This window comes from Amblyraja radiata, chromosome 10, assembly GCF_010909765.2.
Source record: "Amblyraja radiata isolate CabotCenter1 chromosome 10, sAmbRad1.1.pri, whole genome shotgun sequence".
Lineage (NCBI taxonomy): Eukaryota > Metazoa > Chordata > Chondrichthyes > Rajiformes > Rajidae > Amblyraja > Amblyraja radiata.
In genome coordinates, this window is record NC_045965.1 from 16,572,427 (window position 1) to 16,592,519 (window position 20,093).

General features: G+C 40.1%; 1 protein-coding gene across 2 annotated transcripts in view; it reads left to right on the forward strand.

Moving 5' to 3' along the window:
• dhx9 (DExH-box helicase 9) overlaps positions 1-20,093 on the forward strand; it is a 74,554-nt gene that overhangs the window by 40,581 nt on the left and 13,880 nt on the right. For both annotated transcript variants that reach the window (XM_033028186.1, XM_033028187.1), the window contains 11 exons: positions 764-920; positions 2,387-2,490; positions 2,650-2,863; positions 3,462-3,556; positions 4,970-5,043; positions 6,313-6,465; positions 8,109-8,269; positions 12,289-12,400; positions 13,880-14,041; positions 14,162-14,289; positions 16,179-16,408. In XM_033028186.1, the coding sequence (XP_032884077.1) occupies positions 764-920; positions 2,387-2,490; positions 2,650-2,863; positions 3,462-3,556; positions 4,970-5,043; positions 6,313-6,465; positions 8,109-8,269; positions 12,289-12,400; positions 13,880-14,041; positions 14,162-14,289; positions 16,179-16,408 (1,590 nt within the window). The remainder of the gene's footprint in view (positions 1-763; positions 921-2,386; positions 2,491-2,649; positions 2,864-3,461; positions 3,557-4,969; positions 5,044-6,312; positions 6,466-8,108; positions 8,270-12,288; positions 12,401-13,879; positions 14,042-14,161; positions 14,290-16,178; positions 16,409-20,093) is intronic.

Genomic DNA, 20,093 nt, shown 5'->3' on the forward strand with positions numbered 1-20,093 from the left:
TTTTACATCAACAAGATATTTTTGACAAAATGTAAAAGAACAAATTTTCTCTTTGGGACAATCATAGACATAGAAACATAGAAAATAGGTGCAGGAGTAGGCCATTCGAGCCTGCACTGCCATTCGATATGATCATGGCTGATCATCCAACTCCGTATCCCATCCCTGCCTTCTCTCCATACCCCCTGATCCCTTTAGCCACAAGGGCCACATCTAACTCCCTCTTAAATATAGCCAATGAACTGGCCTCAACTACCTTCTGTGGCAGAGAATTCCACAGATTCACCACTCTCTGTGTAAAAAATGATTTTCTCATCTCGGTCCTAAAAGACTTCCCTCTTATCCTTAAACTGTGACCCCTAGTTCTGGACTTCCCCAACATCGGGAATAATCTTCCTGCATCTAGCCTGTCCAACCCCTTAAGAATTTTGTAAGTTTCTAATCGATGAGAAATAGGTGTGATGTTGAAATGCTTAAATTAATTTTCACTGCATACTTGTTTGGGATATATCTGTGGATTGAATTTAAAGTATTGAATCTTGACCAAGGCTTGATTGTAGATACTTGCATTCATAGTTTAAGATTTTCCCTACTTTACATTTCTCAATGAGGGTGCCAATATCCCTTGAATATGAAGAGTTTGTTAACCCAGTTCCAGTGTAATTATACATCTTTGATTATTTTTCAAAGTTCACAAATAATCTTTGTGTTGTATTGAACAGTTCAATATTGTAAATCAAAATTATCCATAATTTTCTTTCAGACTGATTTTCTTCTTGTGGTTTTACGTGATGTTGTCCAAACATACCCTGATATCCATGTTATTCTCATGTCTGCCACCATTGACACGACCATGTTCAGAGAGTATTATTTTAACTGTCCAATAATTGAAGTGCATGGAAGAACATTCGAAGTTCACGGTACAATTTTGTCCTTTCTAATGGTTTGTGCATCTTTTAATGCACGTTCTGTTTGTGCGTGAGCCACAAGAAACTGCAGATGCTGTGGTCTTGGTAAAATGCAAAGTGCTGGATTAACTGTGCAGGTCAGGCAGCATCTACAAAGGGAAAGATTATGTGATGTTTTGGGTCATCACAATGATTGTAGTAAGGGGGAGAAACCTGGAAAAAAAACGTGGGGTTGGACATAGCCTGACAAATGATAGGTGAGTGCAGATGAGGTGGGTTTGATTGGCAGATGAGTGGAGTAATTGACAAAGGCCAGAAAAAAGAATGCCAGATCAGGAGAGAAAGGTAAAGCCAGCGGGAGGGTTATAGGTGGAAGAGAGTGGGGGGAAAGGGGACGATAGTGTGGGAGAAAAGGGTACGCATCAGGGCGGGTTTGGGGTGGGTTTTGGGGCATAGGAAATGGTTCATGTTACGTAAAGTCTGAGAAGTAAATTTTCTTGCGCAGCCTCCAACCCAAATGGTATGAACATTGAATTCTCCAGTGTTAAGTAACATCTCCCTCCCCTTCCCCCTCTCTCTTTCTTGTGTCCCAAATCCTTCTCCCTACTTTGGTGTATACCCATTCTCCCACTATCTTGCTCTCTTTTCTCACTCTCTTGCCCATATCCCCACGTCCCCTTCCACCTATATCCCTGCCTCTGGCTTTACATTTCACTCCTCTTCATCTGATACCCCTTTGTCTACTTTTCATCTCTAGCCTTTGTCACTTCATCCATGTGCCATTCAAACCTTCTCACCTCTATCTATTTGGCAGGATTTGTTGCACCCGTGCCCCTTTACCAGCTCTCCTTCCAACTACAATGTCTGGAGAAGGGTCCTGACCCACAATGTCACCTATCCATTCTCTCCACAAATGTTGCATGACACACACAATGGCTCCAGCTCTTTGTGTTTTACTCCATTGTGTGCATATTGTTTTAGTTAACAAAGAAAGTAATTTAGTTGAAAGAGAGTGAGAAAATGAGTTGATTTCTAAAACATCAATCTAAGAAAAATCTTCTGTTCTCCTCGGGAGAAAAATCTCCCGAGGAGAACAGTAACAAATGTGACTGACTTATTCGTATCTATTTTAACGCTTCATGTCTGAAGATTTGCAAATATTTGTGTAAAAGAATTGTTTCTTAATTCAATCCCAGTTGGCTGACCCTTTATGTTAAGACTGACTGGGTTTTAGATGCATCCCTGTATTGATTATTCGAACAATTCAGTACATCTTAGTAGCATATGTATAATTGTTACGTCTGTCTGATTTGTGGGTTTGTCTGTGTTGAAATCAGCCTAAAGTATTAACCCTCAGCTACAGATTTTTACCACTTGTACTCTGTGACCTGCCTTTTTCGATTCCAAATTATGGCAGATTTGTGTTATTTCTGCCTTGATTAATTTTCTACTTCAAGTACTTTTGCTGATTATTCCAGAATATTTCTTAGAAGACGGTATCCAGATGACTCGTTTTATTCCTCCTCCGAGGGACAAGAAGAAAAAGGACCGAGATGAGGATGGTGGTGGTGATGATGAGGAGGTATAAACAAATCTGGAATTTCATTGATATTTAAACTATCAATATAAATCTCCACATTGTCCATTAAAACCAGCAACTGGTTAGAAGAATGTAGAAGGTTTTTTTTCATTTAAATGGAATCAAATTTTTTGAATTATAATAATGTCTACATTGTTACAGGTTAACTGCAACAACATTTGTGGTGATGATTATGGGCCAGAAACCAAACGTGCTCTGTCGCAGATGAGTGAAAAGGAGACCCCATTTGAACTAATTGAAGCGTTACTCAAGTATATTGAATCATTGAATGTAGATGGTGCAGTTCTTATTTTCTTGCCTGGGTGGAACTTGATTTTTGCCATGCAAAGACATCTGGAAGTTAATTCACACTTTGGTTTGTGCTTATCTTACTTTTTATGCAAGCTATTTTCTCCAGTTTATTTACTGATCTGAATAATGTTTTTTATCTTCAGTCCAACTTTTATGACATGTGATTTGAGAGTAATTATTGTTTTCCTACTGTCCATAGTTTAAAAAAAGATATTAGCCACATTCATTTATTCATAACACATAGAAAGGTGTGAAATAAAAGTAGTTTTGTTGTATTTTATCTTCCGAAATTTTATAAACTTGATCAGTAAATACTAAGAATAACTATTATGTCTATCCTGATTGATATCAATATAGTTGAGTATTGTGTTCAGCTAAGACATTTTGATATGCAACTTAATATGGAAATAATCCTTGTCCTAAAAATTCTCTGATATAAGATAACTAAGTAAAACAAAGTTTAGAACCAAATAAGTTTCTGAATCTTGAACTTGTTAATTATTAAATGTATATGTAAACTACAAAAATTAATGTTAATACTTACAGAAAGTTACCCGACTTATTGAAGCATTTTGTAGAATACTTTTTAAAGATAGAGTATGTTTTTAATGAGAAATATTGAAGTATTTTATGAAGCACTAAAACTTTTTTCTACTTAACAGGAAGCCACAAATACAGAATTCTGCCATTACATTCGCAGATTCCAAGAGAAGAACAGCGCAGGGTGTTTGATCCTGTACCACCAGGAGTGAGAAAGGTTAGATACAGTAGTATATTTTTAATTTAGATCCGAATGTGAATTTACTATTATTATTATTAGTTCATAATATTGTATTTAGAGTACAACTACAATTATAAAATTTTTAAAAAACTGAATTCTGGTGAGGGTGGAATGAGGGGTAAATGGTGAGTTGTGGACCTATAGAAGTAGCAATGTTACAAAATTTTGAGATTTAAAAAATCAAGTCTGTAATTTATCCCATCAGATAAAGCATAAAAATAAGTTTAATTTGACACCTAATTCACTTTCATATCTCAAGTATTTAAAAAGTTATGGTCATTTTCATACTGGGAAATGAGCATCTTGTTCCCTATTGATTTTCTATGGACATAACAAAAAAGCTGTGATCGTGAACAGTCAAAAGCCAATAACTTTCTTAAAAATTAAGAGAACTGAATGAAATTTTCAGTTATCATAGATTGAAGCATTCTGAAACAAATATAAAATAATCTTACTTGGATGACCTGAAATTAAAGCATATAATTAGTTAGTTACCTAATTGCAGCTAATTTTAGACTTCAATTACTAGATCTAAACATCTATCCATTTCTTAATAAATGATTAACATTTTTAAATAGCCTAAATGTCCAAATAATATTCACAAATAATTCACAATAAAACATGATTTTTAAATCTCATTTACATTAATTTATAGGCCAAATGGAAGGAATTTAGTGTTTAATTGCTGTAAATAAATGTCCATTTAAATCAGCTTTCGAGTGGGTCCCTGTGGAACGCGCTGGTTTAGAACGTTCACATTGCGGTAGATTTGTGCCCCCAAATGCCGAGAAAAATACTGCGGGATATAATGGGCCCAAAATGAGCTACTCGCAATATTAAACTTTGTATAAAGGGATCTTTAGAAGCCCTTTTTAATGTAAAAATATACAACCTACCTTCTGTGGTTTGCTTTATGAGACCCTGCGGTTGCTGGCGGTCGCGGGTTTAGAGATTGATTTTTAAACTACTATAACTATTATTCAAGGCCTTTAAACCTAATAATAGCTTTTGCGACGGGGTCTTTCAGCGATTTTTCGTTAATAATTAACTAGGCTGAACATTTTCGATTGGAACAGCTTAGAGAAAATCGCGTTTTAAACCCGCCCCCTCTAAACGGCGCCAAAATCGCGCACATTTGCAGCGACAGATTTTCAGCGACGCTTCAGGTAGGCTTTGCAACATACCTAATAGAAGGAATATAAAATAGGCTTTTCCATATTCAGCACTGAATTTTCAGAGGACCTAGCAAATACCTAGATTGTACTGGCAAAAAAACCTGCAAGGTAGATGAAGCTTTTTCAGTATCCTTGCAATAAATATTAAGCAGTGGAATTCTGTGAAACAAATCAAAAATATGTGCAATGGTCTTTTTTAATTATTCTTCACCAGGTCATTTTGGCCACAAATATTGCAGAAACCAGTATTACCATCAATGATGTGGTTTATGTCATTGATTCATGCAAGTAAGTGATTATTTACTTTTTGTTTTTTAAGCAAAATATACATTTGTAAATATTTGACGAAAATTAATTGCCGGAGTTCATATGTGTATAACAACAACTTTAATGTTTCAGAATCTCTCTAGAATCATAGAGCATGCCAAACTGGCCCTTCGAGCTAAGATGACTGTCTTAAGTTAGTCCCATTTGCCTGTTTTTGACCCCTGTTCAAAACCTTTCCTAAAGTGGTTGCGAGAAGAATCTTTTTAGAATATTGTATGTATTTTGAAAAGAAGATATAACAAAGAAAATCTGAATAGCAACTCTCAATGGACATTTGCTCTGTTCCTGTATTTGGATGAAAGATTGGCCAGATAACAATAAATATATGAATCCTTCCAAATACCTCATAGAAATATAATAAACCACAGAAATAAGCATTTTGTCCACATGCTAGCTTTGCAATTCCATAAGTTCAAGGCTGATATTTTTCATCAGTTCCACATTCCTGTACTAACTCTCTACCCCATGGTTTCCTTAACATTTCTCAACATAATAGTAAGCCTCCATTGTTCTGGTACGTAGAGAAATCCAGACTCATTACCCCCTGGGTGAAGTGATTTTATTTTGCATCTGTCCTGAATGAATGATCCCTTATTTGTGGTGGGATGAACATATCAGGTATTGAACTAGATAGGAAGCAAAGTTTTTAAATAAGGGTGCAAAAAATTATTTGGATATTCTGGAAAACATTTTGGAAGAAAGTGTGGGCAGAGGGGAACGTTTTAAGAAAGTGAAAGTTTGCACGTTTAATACTATGGTCTTGGTACGCAAAGGTCAAGAAATATTAATTCAAACAGTTGAACCTCCTATTCCACATAGGTTAAGAACTGATTGGTATCCTCACACATTCATGTCAGAGTGCCACCATCACATCAGCTTCAACATGAATCCCCGTAATTCAAGAGAAAATAAGCTTGCCATAATTTAGCACTGACTGCTGTGATTCTCTTGTGCTTTTAATAAAACATAAAGTTCTTGTGTAGGATAGACATGCGATTTTTTTTTTGCCCTTAATTAGTGAAGAATTTATAAGCAGTTGATCGATGATTTGCCATTGCTTCAATTGATGGTTCATCTTTTGCATGTCTGAATTGTATTTCTAAGAGTTTTGATATGATCTCGTGCCTTAGACATACCTAAAGAAATACTCAGAAATCTAAGTTCATTAACAAGTTTAAATTGGTCATTCACATGTTAACTGCATTCATTTTATTTAAATGTATTTTTTAGGCAAAAAATGAAGCTTTTTACATCTCACAACAATATGACCAACTACGCCACAGTGTGGGCTTCCAAAACCAATTTGGAGCAGCGACGGGGTAGAGCAGGTCGTGTCCGACCTGGCTTCTGCTTCCATCTCTGCAGCAGGGCACGATTTGAGAGGTATGAATGAAATAATTGACCTTTAAAGTCCAAAATGAGCAGAAGTATTTATGTGAGCCTTGCACTATAGGTCACTGAACTTAGATTTTCAATAGATTTGTATTCAAGTTTTAAATTGGTTGAAACATGTTTAAATTTGCAGAGGAAAGAAATGCTGGATCAGGTAGCATTGCTGGAGAGCATTTCTAGTTGCTGTTTCGGGTCGAGACCCTTCATCAGACTGATTGCAGGATTGGGAGCAAAGATGAGCGGAGGAGTAGGACAAAGCATGGCAGGTTATACGTGAACAAAGACGAGGTGGGGGTTTGCTAGGCAGTTGGTTGGACAAAGGCCAGAGAAGAACACACACAAGGTGTGAGACAAAAAGTTAGAGAGTTGCGAAATTGTGTAGCCGAAAGATTGATGAGGTGCGAATTGTTCTGGAATGTAGATGGAGAGGGAGAGGAGGGGTGAGATCAATCAATCAGATTTATTCATCACACACACAATAAAGTGCAGTGAAATGAACTTGCCAGCAGCGGTACAATCAAAAAAGAACACACAATAAAAATGTAACATAAACATCCACCACAGCATTCTTCACTGTGGTGGAAGGCACCAAGTACAGTCAGTCCTCCTCCATTTTTCCCCCATGGTCGAGGACATAACCTCCGCAGTCACCACTGCGGGCGGCCAGATGTACAGGCTCTCTCGTCTGAATCGGTGCTTCCATACCGGAGACCGCGGCTTCAAGATGACATAGGCCGGCGGTCGGAGCTGTTCTCCAGGGATCCCCGGCGAGCGATGGTAAGTAAGTCCGTAAGTCCTCGCCGCGCCCGCGGCTAGATGCTTCGCAGTCCGCGGCTTCAAGATGTTGAAGACCGCAGGCCGGTGGGTCGGAGCTCTTCTTCTCCAGGGATCCCCAGCGAGGGATCCCAGGCTCTGGACGCCATGCCCGCGGCTAAAAGCTCCGTGGGTTGGTGGGTCGGAGCTCTTCTTCTCCGGGGATCCCCAGAGAGGGATCCCAGGCTCCGGACGCCGCGCCCGCTTCAGATGTTGTAGGCCGGCCAGCGATCGGAAATAGTTCACGCTGCGCCCGCTGCTGAAGCTCTGGGCCCGACTCCGGGAAGGGCTCACTAATCCTTGGTGTTCGGCCGCGAGGGAGGCGACATGGAAAAAGTTGCCTCTCCGTGGAGGGGGCGACCGAAAGCGGTTTCCCCCTTACCTCCCCCTCTCACCACCCCCCACACAAGACACCGAGAGACATTAAAACACACATTTGGACATACTAAAAAAAAATAGAAATGACTAGCACGCTGCTGGCAGGGCAACCATCTCGCAGCGCCCCCACAGACCGATACGTGTAAGGTCAGCTGGGGCTCAGGGGAGGAGCAGTGTTTGGTAGTTAGCTAAAGTTGGATAATTCAATATTCATACCGTTGAGTTGTAAGCTACCCAACATCCCTCCTGTTTGCTGTTTTTCCTGTTTGCATGTGACCTCACTCTGGCAATGAATGAGGCTCAGGTCAGAATGGGAAGGGGAGTTGAAATGGTTAACAACATTTTCAGAACTAATTATAAATTAACATGGAAAAATATGAATTTGTGGATAGTATTAGGTTCTGGTGGTGTTTCACTAACAGTCTAACTTTGTCTACTCTCAGACTTGAGACTCACATGACTCCTGAGATATTCCGCACACCTCTTCACGAAGTGGCTTTGAGCATCAAACTTCTTCGTCTGGGAGGAATTGGACCATTCTTGGCTAAAGCTATTGAACCCCCACCTTTGGATGCAGTTATTGAGGCAGAACACACTTTGCGAGGTGAATCCTAGTTACATGATATAAAAGCTGCTTTATATATAAAACTAATGGTTACATGTAAAGGGTGAAACTACCTTGCTGTAAATTACTGCTAAATTGTATTTAAAAGTTGTGCAACTTTGAACGGGAAATACTAGAAAGAAATTAAGATACATACACTTGCATTGTGATTTGTATTGTGAAATTCTGTTCTATTTAATCATCGGTAGATTGTTCAGTAATATTGAAACATTGAAAACCTAAATGTGAAGTACTGTTGGATTAACATCAGTACAGATTGAATTATTCATTTATCGAAACTAGTATTCATCATAACCCAAATGACTATTTTAGCCCAATTAGAAAGGGGGGGGGGGGCTCTCAATGGGAAGGATGAACCATTCACTGTTAACTGAGGAGGTAATGAAAAATGTGAAATCAAAACTGGAGAAAGTACTGGAGAATATTTAAGCTGGAAAGGGTGCAGAGATTTATGAGGATATTGCCAGGGCTCGAGGGCCTGAGCTATAGGGAGAGGTTGAGAAGGCCAGCACTATTTCTTGCCACGTAGAATGAGGGGTGATCTTCTAGAGGTGTACAAGATCATGAGAGGAATTAATCGGGTAGAGAGTCTCTCAGGTAGACACAAAATGCTGGAATAACTCAATGGGTGTGGCAGCATCTCTGGAGAAAAGGAATGGGTGACATTTCGAATCGAGACCCTTCTTCAGACTGATGTCGGGAGGGGGTGGGACAAATGTAGAATGTAGACGGAGACATTAACAACTGGGAAGGGGGAGGGGTTGGAGAGAGAAAGCAAGGGCTATCTGAAGTTAGAGAAGTTAATGTTCACACCGCTGGGGTGTAAACTACCCAAGCGGTAGTCTCTTACCCACAGTAGGGGAATCGAGAACCAAAGGATATAGGTTTAAGGTGAAGGGGGAAAGGTGTGACAGGAACCTGAGGGGTAACTTTTTCCACACAAGGTGGGTGTATGGAATAAACTGCCAGAGGAGATAGTTGAGGCAGGTACTATTGCAATGTTTAAGAAACATTTAAGCAGATGCATGGATAGGGTAGGTTTAGGGGATATGGGCCGGATGCAGGCAGGTGGAACTTGTAGCTGGGACATGTTGGCTGGTGTGGGCAAGTTGGGCTGAAAGGCCTGTTTCCACGCTCTATGACTCGATGACTATAATCTGAAAATGTTCCATTCATTCTGACTCAGATTTCTCTATGATTACCAATAATCTGCTCATATTCACACACTTCACCTAATACTATGAGCTCTTGCCTCGTGCACCATGTTGCATCTTATCAAATGCCTTCTGAAAATTCTAAAACACTGCATGCTGGTTTTCTTCTATTAACTCTGCTTGTTACATCCTCATTGAACTCTAGCACATTAGTCAAAGATGATTTTCCCTTAGATAGATACAAAAAGCTGGAGTAACTCAGCGGGTCAGGCAGTATCTCTGGGGAGAAGGAATGGGTGACTTTTCGGGTTGAGACCCTTCTTAAAGACTTCTTCAGATGACCATTCAGATGAATTTCCCTGGTTGACTTGTTATGATTGTACTAACCTTCTTTAAACGAATAGCTAGTTTCTTCCAGAATTTTACCACAACAGATAATATGCTAATAGGCGTAAAGTTTCTTTCTCGGTAATCCCATCACTGCTCCCCAATCCACTGATATGCTCCCAGAATTGGTGAGCTTTGAGCTTTTTCAATCAATTGCTGGGTTACATATACAGCCACTCTTTTAGACACATCCTTCGAAACCTTAAGAATTATACAGTCCTGCTACTTTTTCTAATATCTTGAACCTTGTGATTAGATTATTAGAATCTGATACAGCATGGAAGCAGTCCCCTCAGCCCATTGAGTCGATGCTGAACACGAAGCATCCACTTTCACATGAATCCTACCCTGACCCATCTTGCTCCCATCAATGATCCCCATCACTTTAACCTTAACCACTCATCCACATGTTATTGGCAATTTACAATGGCCAAATAACCCATGTCTTTGGGATATGGGTTGTTACGAGTTCTTCCATACATTGTAGAGCTACTGCTTTACAGCTCCAGAGACCTGGATATGAACCTGCCCTTTCGTACTGTCTGTGTGGAGTTTGCACTGTAACTATGTGGGTTTCCTCTGGGTGCTCCTGTTTCCTCATACATACCAAAGACATGTGGGAGTGTAGGCTAATTGGCCTCTTTAAATTGCCCCCATTGTGTTGCAAGTGGATGAGAACGTGGGATAACAGAACTAGTGTGAATGGGTAATCAGTGGCCAGTGTGGACTCAGTGGGCTGAAGGGCCTGTTTCTATACTGTATATCTAAACTAAACTACTTGAAAACAGCCCATCTACATCTTCTTCTTGTGTATGGTGAGTACAACCTAAAGTTGTAGGACAACTTGTTCTATTTGATCTTATTTGATTGTGCACGCCGGGTTGATTGCATTCGTAGAAACAGGGCGGACCACGTGAAGGTTGCAAGCCCATCTACTGACTTGCTCTCTCTAACAGGCAAATGGAACTAGCCCAAATGGCTACTTGATCAGTATAGACAAGGTGACTGTTTCCTTACTGTATAGCTATGACTGCACACCAAATGCATTTAATATGTCTTTTTACAATACTGGAGAGATTTTGAGGAAAAATATTATTATTCAGTTTTTTACACCCATACACTGTTCTTAACAAAAAAACTACCCATCATGTGAAACCTTATAAATAACAGATATAAATTAGATATCTTTAAGACTTTAAGTCAAAATCTTTTTTTATGACAGACATAGACTCATCGTTTTAACACTAATTTGGACACCACAAATGTGACATTAAAAACTCTGTGCCACATTTAATCATGGATATTTAATTTATAAATAAACTTCATATGGCCCCTCATACATATACATTTTAATAATGATGTAGGGAAATATATTCATCAATACCAGGAGAAAAAATACTGCAACATAAAGATAATAAAGTACAGTAAAGATCCCGTAATGGTCATTGTGCTTGGTGTCCATTGTCACAACGACCGTTATCGGGGTAAGTTAACGACCGTAAGTTAAATCATGGAGGCTCAAACCTCTAAAGCTTTTCAAAAACCCAACGAGGTAGCAGCGATTTTTGGGTGAGTTAATTATTTTTTCTTATTTTCCAATTTAATATATCAAAAACATCGTGGTGTCAAAAATGCAACGATCGTTTACGATATATTTTCCGACTTTTTAAAGTCAATTAAAAAAACATTTTTGGGCATAAATTGGTTATCAAAACTAAGAAACGGAGCCAATCTTTAATTTGGCAACAAATTTGGCTACCTGTTGCCTGTTTACCGTTCGTACGGACCAAGTCGCTAACTTCATTCCTTCGTGTCAACTTCGGGAAGCTCCGCAACGACTGTTACAGAGACATTTTACTTACAAAAAAATCAGCCCAAATCAAACGATCTGACGAATCATTGGCCATCGATAGCTCAAATCCATAAGGTGATGTACCGTTTAGATCACATTGGTGAAAATGTTTGGTTTTCGCTAATAATGTAACGTTCGTTTTCCGGGACACCAAACCTTTTAGTGTCCACCGCAACGTACGTTTGTGTGTATGATGTGTAACGTGCGTTGCGGTGTTCCCTCAGATGGATGGAGTATTCTACTACATGATCAGGTGAATGAAGTGGAAATGGTGTTTGCAATTTTATTGTTCCATGTGGCATTCATAAACATAGAAAGGAATAAGAAATACGTACACTTACTGTGCCAACCAGGTCACTGTGCGCTACACAAAATGTATTTGTGTATTCTGATGCCATTTTCGGAAACTTGCCATCAATATGCTGTCTTATATTTTTTTGTTGCTACTATGTTAGTCATGAACCCAAAAAAGTGCTTGTCAACTTTTTTGAAGGAATTTGCAATTTGACCCCCTTTGTCACATTTGTGTGCAATATTGTAAAAAGACACATGCATTTAATATATTGGATGTGATGTGGCTTAATAAAAGTTACTCTCTTTCTCAGAACTTGATGCTTTGGATACTAATGATGAACTGACTCCATTGGGCCGTATCTTGGCTCGTCTTCCCATTGAACCACGTCTAGGCAAAATGATGATTATGGGCTGCATCTTCCAGTAAGTTAACACAGAGATTACTTGGAAAGTATTGTATTCCTGAATCCAATGCAACAATCCAAGGCTGTCTCTGTTTTATGAAAGCCCGGCTTATGGGTACCTGTACATACGAAGGAGCTCCCTTTATTACAAAATTTAGTCGTTTTACATATGTTAATTCCTATGAATAGCTGAGTTAGTTTCCTCTCTCCACTTTTACTATCTGTTTCTTGACAGTCTTATGTGCTTTTGATTCATCATCATACTATGGAGGGTACGATTACCATACTGATTGATTTTGTGTATTTTCCGAGTTAGGAACAAAATCAACTTATGGACATAATTTTTGTAACTCGAGGATGATCTGTACTATTTGAATCTCAGGAATTAGAACTGTGGAACTGATGAGCGATTTATTGAAACAAACCTCTTTAATAATATTTGGCTTATTTGTCCATAGATAACACATTTACCATACTCTTGTTATACATCACATTAAAGATATGCAAATGGAAACGTGAGTTTTGAGATGTTATCCACCATTTTTATGAGAAAGGATAAGCCCTCACCCTGACATAAACTTTCTAAATGTCACTACAAAGCAGATTCTTATTGAATAATTTTTCAAAGTTGAACTTATTTATAAAACTTGAAATTTTAGGACAGATCCAACCCACATGAAGTCTTGTTAGTTCTGACATATTGAAGTCTTTAATTTATTTTGAACACTTATTTCGTTTCTGTGTACACAGTTCCTATTGTTACAGAGTGGAAGCAATGAAGGATATCTTGGAGTTCTGGCATTTTTGTGTTACATTACTTTACCTTTCAACAGTACGGTGGTTATGTGTCTGTAACATGCCCAATGGTCATTTATCGAAGTATATTGTTATTGTGAGATTGTCAGTCCAAAGAAAGTTTTAGACATACATATTTGATATAATAGCATAATATGCACTTTGATCCATATGTTCTCATTCAATAGTTGTGAATTATTGGTTTCTGAGAAAGTCAGTATGTTTATACTCCAATATTCCTTTCATAATTGTAGGTACGCAACAAAATGCTCCAAGTGGACAAACATTAAACACGAATATGTTGTAAGGCTTTAATTATAAAATTCCAATGTAAAAGTGTTTTGCACACAATCAAGAATGTTCAGGGATATTACTTTTAGATTCCTTAAATTTGATAAATGTGAGACAAATTACGATATGAATTTCTAATCGTCATCTTTGGTTGCAAGAAGAATTAGTTAGGTTTGGAGCACACGTTTTTAATTATTTCCTGTGGGTGGCGCTGTCTTAAACTAATGATATAGCTCCATAAACATTAGCCGTGTGGGAAATTTGTTCCCCTTTTGCCTTTCTGATTTTATTTGAATGTTCTTAGTTTGACAAATGTGTCAATCTGTATTAGAATTTCTTTAGTTACGAATGAGGTTGGAAAGATGTTCCAGTCAATGAAACTTTTATAGTGAATTGTTTTTCTTTGTTGCAGTGTTGGCGATGCTGTGTGCACCATATCTGCTGCTACCTGTTTTCCAGAGCCTTTCATTAATGAAGGCAAACGCCTTGGTTATGTGCACAGGAATTTTTCAGGAACCAGATATTCAGATCATGTGGCTCTGCTGTCAGTTTTCCAGGCCTGGGACGATGCAAGGTATTCCAATCATGAATAGGGAGACTTATGATCAGCCAACTGCATTTCCATTATTGTATTGGGCTGTTGTAATTCTGTGAAATATATTTAATTTGAGCATTTCTATTTTCCTCTTTCTAGAATGGGAGGAGAAGATGCAGAAATACGATTTTGTGAACATAAAAGATTAAACATGGCTACTTTGAGGATGACATGGGAAGCTAAGGTTCAGTTGAAGGACATCCTCATCAATTCAGGCTTCCCTGAAGGTAAATTTATATATTTTTTGATCATATCAAATCTAAGTTTAATGCCTATGTAACTATTACAAGTAGCTTGTCATTGTGATGTTAAGTAGAAAGGTCAATTTCAGTTGATGCATTGTATTTCTGAATTGTTTATACATTCTAGTATGTTATCTTAGTGAAGACTTTTTTCAAGAAAAAGGAATTATAGAGCACAATAATATAATTTGTTCACTTAGTGAAAAAATATAATCTCTTGCTTTTTTTAGACAGTGGCCTTGATAGGGTGCATTGTGGGTGAGCATCGGGGTAAATGCCTTCAGTCTGTCAGGGAAGCAAATGATTACAGAAATCATGGAATCTAAAAATTTAGGGCATAACAATTTGTAATATTAATTTCTGCCACCACTTTAAAAGAACTATTGAGGTAGCCACACATTTTGTTTTCCTCTCATCAAAATTATATTTTTCCTTCAAATATGTTTCAGCTTCTTTTTGAAATGTGACGGTTAAATCTACTTTCACTGTTCTTTGAGTTTTCTTTTTTACTTTGGTGGTATGAACCAATCCCTTGATTCACTTAATATTCAGAATCTATTGATCTAGTATTGGGAGGGGCAAGTGGATGAAGTATTCGTGGATGAGCCTTTTGTGACCAATTATGGATAGGAACAGGGAGGTCCCATGAGTTAAAATTCTAAATTTGGCAAGGCCATCTTTGAAAGTATTAGACAGGAACTCGCTCAAGTTGATTGGAACAGATTGTTTGAAGGTAAAGGGACGTCCAGAATGGGGGATGTTTTAAAAAGTATGCTAACGAGAGTCCAGGACATGCATGATCCTATTAGAATTAAGGGAAAGGCAGGTGAGCATAAAGAAGCTTGGATGATGAGGGAAATTGAGGCTCTGGTCAAGAGTAAGAAGGAGACATGGGGCAGGTATAAGTAGCTGGCATCAAATGTATCCCTAGAGGAGTTTTGGGAAATGAGCAAGATAAAGGAAATCAGAAGGGCAAAAAGGGGACAAGAGATAGCTATGTGTGGTAATATTAAGGATAATCCCTAGAAATTTTATGAACATAAAGGGGAAAAGAGTAACCAGAGAGAGAAACGGACCCCATAGGAATCAACATGGTCAACTCTGTATAGAGCCACAGGAAATAGACAAGGTCCTTAGAGTATTTCTCCCCTGTTTTTACTGTGGAGAAAGACATGAGGAGGCAGTCAATGGAATAGTTTTGAGAGCAGTCAGTTTTACGGTCGAGGAAGTGCTGTAGGTCCTGCGCTTATCAAGGTAGGCAAATCTCCCGGGCCTGATCGGATATATCCAAGGACACTGTGGAATGCTAGAGAGGAGATTGCAGGAGCCCTGGCTGAGATTTATGAGTCGTTATTAAATCCAGGTGAGGTGCCAAAAGACTGGAAGTTGACAAATGTTGTGCCTCAATTTAGGAAGGGCTGCAGGGAAAAGCCAGGGAACCACAGGCCAGTGAGTCTATCATCTGTGTTAAACATGCATGGTTTTGTACGTGGGAGGTGTGGACAGTTAAATGGGAATCTGAGGGGTAATCTTTATACACAAGGAGTGATGGGTGTATCAAACAAGCTGCCGGAAGAGGTGGTTGAGGCAAGTACTGTCATAATGTTTAAAAACCATTTAGACCAGCACATGGAAAGGGTAGGTTTTGTGGGGTACGGGTCAAAAGAGAAAACTGCAAAGGTTAACTACCCTCTAGCTGAAGATTCTTTTTCATTTTGGTACTGAATGGCAGATCCTTTATATTGTGATTTTGACCCTGGTTCATGCTATCTGATGTGTTCCTTGACTGGATAGGAATTAGATAGAATAGGTGTTTTTTTAAATAAGTATGACTTCAATATTGATCAATGCTTTTTTCCTTTCCTTCTAAATAGATTGTCTGATGACTCAAGTGTTTAACAATACTGGACCAGATAATAACCTTGATCTGGTTATATCACTTCTTTGCTTTGGACTTTATCCAAATGTGTGTTACCACAAGGAAAAACGAAAAATATTAACAACAGAGGGTCGTAATGCACTTATCCATAAGTCTTCTGTCAATTGTCCCTTCAGCAATCAGGATACAAAATATCCTTCTCCTTTCTTTGTGTTTGGAGAAAAGGTGAGTAACACCAGCTACACACTTCTCATTGCCCAGAACAAGATGAATACCTGTTCTGCATCATTTTACATTCAAATGCTTTGTTGCCATATTCCCCTTGGTTCCAATTGTAGAGTACCGTATTTTCTGTCAATGAAGAACCACCTGTGTAGAAGACTCACCCCACTTTAAGTTGCTAAATTTTGAGAAAAGGATGGCGGGACAGGATCAAGGGTTTGGTTTAGTCCAGAGATCGGCAACATCGCCTGCATGCCCCGGGACTAGCTGCAGTTCCCAGATCCCTCGCGTCCCTGGGACTGGCTTCAGTTCCCAGATCCCTCGCGTTCCCGGAGATAGCTGCAGTTCTTCGGTCACCTGCGAGCCCCAGGACTGGCTGCAGCGCCCAGGTCGCCTGCCCCGGGACTGGTAGAGAGAGAGAGAGAGCGAGCCCGGGACGGATCAGCCAGCCTTCCGTCCTGTAGCTACCCCCCAACCACCACCTCCACCGGTTGTGCCTGTGCCGGAGGACACCGTGGCTGGCTGGTGTGCGGGCCGGCAGAAGGCGGTTGCTTGCAGCCACCCGAGCTACTTCCTTCCCCGGCCACAATACGGTGGCTCCGCGCCCGGAGCGCAGCGGTGAGTGAGTGAGTTGCTGGCATGATCCCTGACCCCCTCCTTCTCAACGCTCCTGGCCTCCCCGCAACTTTACTCCTGGCTGTTCTGACCCGGGCCAGACTCCCCACACGCTGTGAAAGGAATTCTTTCTCTCCCTCCCCCAGCGGCGCTGCCCTTTTACAGCCGCTTCCCATCAGCTGCTAGCAATGAGGGATAGACTTGCCTATCCCTCAGTACAACAATATCGTTCTTGATGTTGCTGTACTGAGGGATAGCCAAGTCTATATTTCTTGGCTAACAACCTAACCTTCGGCCTCCAAGACACAGGTAAATTCTCGTGCCTTATTTTTGGGTAAAAAATAGCGTCTTCATTGCCGGGAGATACGGTATTTGAAACAAATTGGAAACATAGTGGGAACTGCAATTATTTTGAATTTTTTTCACACTTTTCCAATCTTTTGGCAAGTATGTAAATGTCAATTTGATACGCATGTATTTAGGGCCCTTGAAGAGCATCAGGGTGGATAAACCCCCTGGGCTGATAGGAACTATCCCAGATTATTGACAGAGGCAACAGTGTGATCCTGGATGATCTTTGCATCTTCTCTCGCTGTAGGTGAGCTGGAGGACCGGAGAGCTGCAAGTGGTTTTCCTTTGTTTGAGAAGGAAAGTAGAGAGAATCCAGGGAATTATGGGCTGGTGAGCCTCATGCCAGTGGCAGGGAAGCTATTGGCGAGAATTCTATGGGATAGAATCTACTCTCAATTGGAAAAAAATGGGTTAATTAGGGACAGTCAGCGTGGCTTTGTGCATGGCAGGTGGCTTCTTATTAAGTTGATTTGAGTTTTTTGAGGAGGCAACAAAAGTGATTGATGAGGGTAAGGCAGTGGATGTTGAGCTTGCATGGATTTTATTAAGGCACTAGACCAAGCACGAACCCGTTGGGTCCCTCTCCTCAACGCAATATTCCAACACCTCGTCCATTCACGAGGCGATGTTCGGTAAAAATGGCGATCTTAAAATGGTGGCCCGCACTGCACAGACGCGACTGTGGCGTTCAGCTGCGCACGGGCACGCGTGGTTGACGGGTTCCCTTTGTGACGCCAGAGATCGCCGTTGGGACGCAAGTTCAAATGGTGGCAGTGCAACTGCGCAGGCGTGGCAGACGATGTTAAAATGGCGGTGGGACCGGCAACCCCTAATTGCGCACGCACGGATAGCGGGCCCGGCAACCCTACTGCAACTGCGCATGCGCGGAGTGCAGTTAATGGTAAAAAGTAAAGAAATGTTTATTAAGGGATTAACTTGGGAATTACTTTGTCAAATGGAACAAAATTTGTTACTGGTCATCCCAGGCGAATGGTGAGTAACGTGGGCCTAAAAATATTGTACTATCGTGCACCGTTTTGGCTGTATTTCGGGCATATACCGGCATGCATAAATTGCATTAAAAACAACATTTGTTTGCTATATTTTTAATTTTTTAAGTTTAAAAATTGAACGCAACTTGCTACTGCACACCGCGGACCCGTTAGGTCCTCCTCCCCCAACGCAATATTCCACCAAACTGCGCATACGCGGCTGACGGGCCTGGACTGCCCGTCAACGGCAGAAATTAAGTTAAAGTTATTAGAGGAGCCATTTGTAAAATAGAACAAAACTTACCCGTGGAGCCGTTGGATCCCCTTTGTGAGGTCAGGCAAGTGCACGCGGAAAAAAAAATGGCGATCTGAAAATCGGCAAAGGTTTGCCCAACTGCGCACGTGCAGGGAGACGGCTCATTTTGCGCCACCGGCGCCATTTTCAATTCTGATGCAGCTGGTGGACCTCCCCCAATTGCGCAAGCCCTGTTTTGTTATTTAAGTTTTAAATGTCAATAACTTCTAAAATATAACAGCAATCTGAATGAAACTTGGTAGTTCACATCGCAGGACAATGGTGAATAAGTGAATAAGTTTATTGGCCAAGTATTCACATGCAAGGAATTTGCCTTGGTGCTCCGCCCACAAGTGACAACGACATACGGTGACAATTAGGAATGACACATAAAACACTAAACATTAATTATAAAACATTATTGATTAAACATGTGAGTAGGGTGGGCCTAAAATTGTAGCGCTATCGTGAACCGTTTTTGTGGAGTTTCGGGAACAAATATCTGTACAAACAAACAAGATGAGAGTTTTAGTAATAGAAGATAATAATAATAGAAAATGATAGAAGATAGTGTATGTATGTATGTCCCCCATGGTATGCTGATCCAGAAGATTAGGATAACAGTGACTTGGTCTTATGGATTCATAACTGGCTTAATGATAGAAAGGAATATATTCAGGTTGGATGTTTGTGACCAATGGAATTCTGCAGATCATGTGCTGGGACCTCTGTTGTTGATGATATATGTAAATGACTTGGATGTAAACATAGATAGGTTGATTAGTATGTTTGCAGGTGACATCACATTTGCTGGGGTTGTAGATTGTGAGGAAAATTGTCAAAAGCACACAGCAGGAGTGGATCATCTGAGGGGGAGAAACGGCAGATGATGTTTAATCTGAGCAAATATGAGGTGTTGCATTTTGTGTATTTTTTTTCTTTACATTCGATTTCCCAATGATAAAACCTTTAACAGCATTGATATCCAGAGGAATCTTGGTGTCCAAATCCCATAACTCCCTGAAAATGGCAACACAAATAGAAACCAGCACTTCCTCCAATTTGGACCCACACCAATTCGCATACAGAGCCAATAGGTCAGTGGAAGACACAGTCAATCTGGCCATTCATCACACTCTGCAACACCTGGAAACCGCCAACACGTACGCCCGCATCCTGTTCATGGACTTCAGTTCGGCATTTAACTCCATCAACCCGGTTAAACTCTTCCATAAATTAACGGACATGAACATCGACCCCTGCATCTGTCACTGGATCTACAGCTTCCTTTGGAACAGACAACAGAGGGTGAAGATACATAACACAATATCTCACCCCCTGCACCTCAGCACAGGAGCCCCTCAGTGCTGCGTCTTGTCTCCCTGGTTATTCTCACTCTACACAAACCAATTCACATCCCAGCATAGTTCAGTTA